Consider the following 5,000-nt stretch of genomic DNA (forward strand, 5'->3'; position numbering starts at 1 on the left):
GTGTCCCGTGTGTGTGTGTGTGTTTGTGTGTGTGTCTGTAGTGTGTGTGTGTGTGTGTGTGTGTGTCTGTAGTGTATGTGTGTGTGTGTGTCTGTAGTGTGTGTGTGTGTCTGTAGTGTGTGTGTGTGTGTGTGTCTGTAGTGTGTGTGTGTGTGTACCTCCTCCTCTGTGTGCGAGCAGCGGCAGCAGTCTTCTCCTCGTCGGTGATATTCTGTTCCGTCGTCGACGACAACGTCTCTTTCCCCTTGTCCATCACCACCATCTCTATCTCTGGAAAACACAGTTATTACACTAGAACACACAGTTATTACACTAGAACACACAGCCTGTTATTACACTAGAACACACAGCCTGTTATTACACTAGAACACAGCCTGTTATTACACTAGAACACACAGCCTGTTATTACACTAGAACACAGCCTGTTATTACACTAGAACACACAGCCTGTTATTACACTAGAACACAGCCTGTTATTACACTATAACACAGCCTGTTATTACACTAGAACACACAGCCTGTTATTACACCAGAACACAGCCTGTTATTACACTAGAACACACAGCCTGTTATTACACTAGAACACACAGCCTGTTATTACACTAGAACACACAGCCTGTTATTACACTAGAACACACAGCCTGTTATTACACCAGAACACAGCCTGTTATTACACTAGAACACACAGCCTGTTATTACACTAGAACACACAGCCTGTTATTACACTAGAACACACAGCCTGTTATTACACTAGAACACAGCCTGTTATTACACTAGAACACAGCCTGTTATTACACTAGAACACACAGCCTGTTATTACACTAGAACACACAGCCTGTTATTACACTAGAACACACAGCCTGTTATTACACTAGAACACACAGCCTGTTATTACACTAGAACACACAGCCTGTTATTACACTAGAACACAGCCTGTTATTACACTAGAACACAGCCTGTTATTACACTAGAACACACAGCCTGTTATTACACTAGAACACACAGCCTGTTATTACACTAGAACACACAGCCTGTTATTATACTAGAACACACAGCCTGTTATTACACTAGAACACAGCCTGTTATTACACTAGAACACAGCCTGTTATTACACCAGAACACACAGCCTGTTATTACACTAGAACACACAGCCTGTTATTACACCAGAACACACAGCCTGTTATTACACCAGAACACACAGCCTGTTATTACACTAGAACACACAGCCTGTTATTACACTAGAACACAGCCTGTTATTACACTAGAACACACAGCCTGCTATTACACTAGAACACACAGCCTGTTATTACACTAGAACACACAGCCTGTTATTACACTAGAACACACAGCCTGTTATTACACTAGAACACACAGCCTGTTATTACACTAGAACACACAGCCTGCTATTACACTAGAACACACAGCCTGTTATTACACTAGAACACACAGCCTGTTATTACACCAGAACACACAGCCTGTTATTACACTAGAACACACAGCCTGTTATTACACCAGAACACACAGCCTGTTATTACACTAGAACACAGCCTGTTATTACACTAGAACACACAGCCTGTTATTACACTAGAACACAGCCTGCTATTACACTAGAACACAGCCTGTTATTACACTAGAACACAGCCTGTTATTACACTAGAACACACAGCCTGTTATTACACTAGAACACACAGCCTGTTATTACACCAGAACACAGCCTGTTATTACACCAGAACACACAGCCTGTTATTACACTAGAACACACAGCCTGTTATTACACCAGAACACACAGCCTGTTATTACACTAGAACACACAGCCTGTTATTACACTAGAACACACAGCCTGTTATTACACTAGAACACACAGCCTGTTATTACACTAGAACACAGCCTGCTATTACACCAGAACACACAGCCTGTTATTACACTAGAACACAGCCTGTTATTACACTAGAACACAGCCTGTTATTACACTAGAACACAGCCTGTTATTACACTAGAACACAGCCTGTTATTACACTAGAACACACAGCCTGTTATTACACTAGAACACACAGCCTGTTATTACACTAGAACACACAGCCTGTTATTACACTAGAACACACAGCCTGTTATTACACTAGAACACACAGCCTGTTATTACACTAGAACACAGCCTGTTATTACACTAGAACACACAGCCTGTTATTACACTATAACACAGCCTGTTATTACACTAGAACACACAGCCTGTTATTACACTAGAACGCACAGCCTGTTATTACACTAGAACACAGCCTGTTATTACACTAGAACACAGCCTGTTATTACACTAGAACACACAGCCTGTTATTACACTAGAACACACAGCCTGTTATTACACTAGAACACACAGCCTGTTATTACACTAGAACACACAGCCTGTTATTACACTAGAACACAGCCTGTTATTACACTAGAACACACAGCCTGTTATTACACTAGAACACAGCCTGTTATTACACTAGAACACACAGCCTGTTATTACACCAGAACACAGCCTGTTATTACACTAGAACACACAGCCTGTTATTACACCAGAACACACAGCCTGTTATTACACTAGAACACACAGCCTGTTATTACACCAGAACACACAGCCTGTTATTACACTAGAACACAGCCTGTTATTACACTAGAACACACAGCCTGTTATTACACTAGAACACACAGCCTGTTATTACACCAGAACACAGCCTGTTATTACACTAGAACACACAGCCTGTTATTACACCAGAACACACAGCCTGTTATTACACTAGAACACACAGCCTGTTATTACACCAGAACACACAGCCTGTTATTACACTAGAACACACAGCCTGTTATTACACCAGAACACACAGCCTGTTATTACACCAGAACACACAGCCTGTTATTACACTAGAACACACAGCCTGTTATTACACCAGAACACACAGCCTGTTATTACACTAGAACACACAGCCTGTTATTACACTAGAACACACAGCCTGTTATTACACCAGAACACACAGCCTGTTATTACACTAGAACACACAGCCTGTTATTACACTAGAACACACAGCCTGTTATTACACCAGAACACACAGCCTGTTATTACACTAGAACACACAGCCTGTTATTACACCAGAACACACAGCCTGTTATTACACTAGAACACACAGCCTGTTATTACACTAGAACACAGCCTGTTATTACACTAGAACACACAGCCTGTTATTACACCAGAACACACAGCCTGTTATTACACCAGAACACACAGCCTGTTATTACACTAGAACACAGCCTGTTATTACACTAGAACACACAGCCTGTTATTACACCAGAACACACAGCCTGTTATTACACTAGAACACAGCCTGTTATTACACTAGAACACACAGCCTGTTATTACACTAGAACACACAGCCTGTTATTACACTAGAACACACAGCCTGTTATTACACTAGAACACACAGCCTGCTATTACACTAGAACACACAGCCTGTTATTACACTAGAACACACAGCCTGTTATTACACTAGAACACACAGCCTGTTATTACACTAGAACACACAGCCTGTTATTACACTAGAACACACAGCCTGTTATTACACTAGAACACACAGCCTGCTATTACACTAGAACACACAGCCTGTTATTACACTAGAACACACAGCCTGTTATTACACTAGAACACACAGCCTGTTATTACACTAGAACACACAGCCTGTTATTACACCAGAACACACAGCCTGTTATTACACCAGAACACACAGCCTGTTATTACACTAGAACACACAGCCTGTTATTACACTAGAACACACAGCCTGTTATTACACCAGAACACACAGCCTGTTATTACACCAGAACACACAGCCTGTTATTACACTAGAACACAGCCTGTTATTACACTAGAACACACAGCCTGTTATTACACTAGAACACACAGCCTGTTATTACACCAGAACACAGCCTGTTATTACACTAGAACACACAGCCTGTTATTACACTAGAACACACAGCCTGTTATTACACTAGAACACACAGCCTGTTATTACACTAGAACACACAGCCTGTTATTACACTAGAACACACAGCCTGTTATTACACTAGAACACACAGCCTGTTATTACACTAGAACACACAGCCTGTTATTACACTAGAACACACAGCCTGTTATTACACTAGAACACACAGCCTGTTATTACACTAGAACACACAGCCTGTTATTACACTAGAACACACAGCCTGTTATTACACTAGAACACAGCCTGTTATTACACTACAACACACAGCCTGTTATTACACTAGAACACACAGTTATTACACTAGAACACACAGCCTGCTATTACACCAGAACACAGCCTGTTATTACACTAGAACACAGCCTGTTATTACACTAGAACACACAGCCTGTTATTACACTAGAACACACAGTTATTACACTAGAACACACAGCCTGCTATTACACCAGAACACAGCCTGTTATTACACTAGAACACAGCCTGTTATTACACTAGAACACACAGCCTGTTATTACACTAGAACACACAGCCTGTTATTACACCAGAACACACAGCCTGTTATTACACCAGAACACACAGCCTGTTATTACACCAGAACACACAGCCTGTTATTACACCAGAACACACAGCCTGTTATTACACTAGAACACACAGCCTGTTATTACACCAGAACACACAGCCTGTTATTACACTAGAACACACAGCCTGTTATTACACTAGAACACAGCCTGTTATTACACTAGAACACAGCCTGTTATTACACTAGAACACACAGCCTGTTATTACACTAGAACACACAGCCTGTTATTACACTAGAACACACAGCCTGTTACTACACTAGAACACACAGCCTGTTATTACACTAGAACACACAGCCTGTTATTACACCAGAACACACAGCCTGTTATTACACCAGAACACACAGCCTGTTATTACACTAGAACACACAGCCTGTTATTACACTAGAACACACAGCCTGTTATTACACTAGAACAC

General features: G+C 41.3%; 1 protein-coding gene across 1 annotated transcript in view; it reads right to left on the reverse strand.

Moving 5' to 3' along the window:
* LOC135530900 (protein CLEC16A-like) overlaps nucleotides 1-5,000 on the reverse strand; it is a gene marked incomplete at its 3' end in the record, with an annotated part of 94,344 nt that overhangs the window by 32,354 nt on the left and 56,990 nt on the right. The window contains 1 exon segment of the mRNA XM_064959070.1: nucleotides 159-270. Within this exon segment, the coding sequence (XP_064815142.1) occupies nucleotides 159-270 (112 nt within the window).

The sequence above is a fragment of the Oncorhynchus masou genome, unplaced genomic scaffold, assembly GCF_036934945.1.
Source record: "Oncorhynchus masou masou isolate Uvic2021 unplaced genomic scaffold, UVic_Omas_1.1 unplaced_scaffold_1454, whole genome shotgun sequence".
Classification (NCBI taxonomy): Eukaryota; Metazoa; Chordata; class Actinopteri; order Salmoniformes; family Salmonidae; genus Oncorhynchus; species Oncorhynchus masou.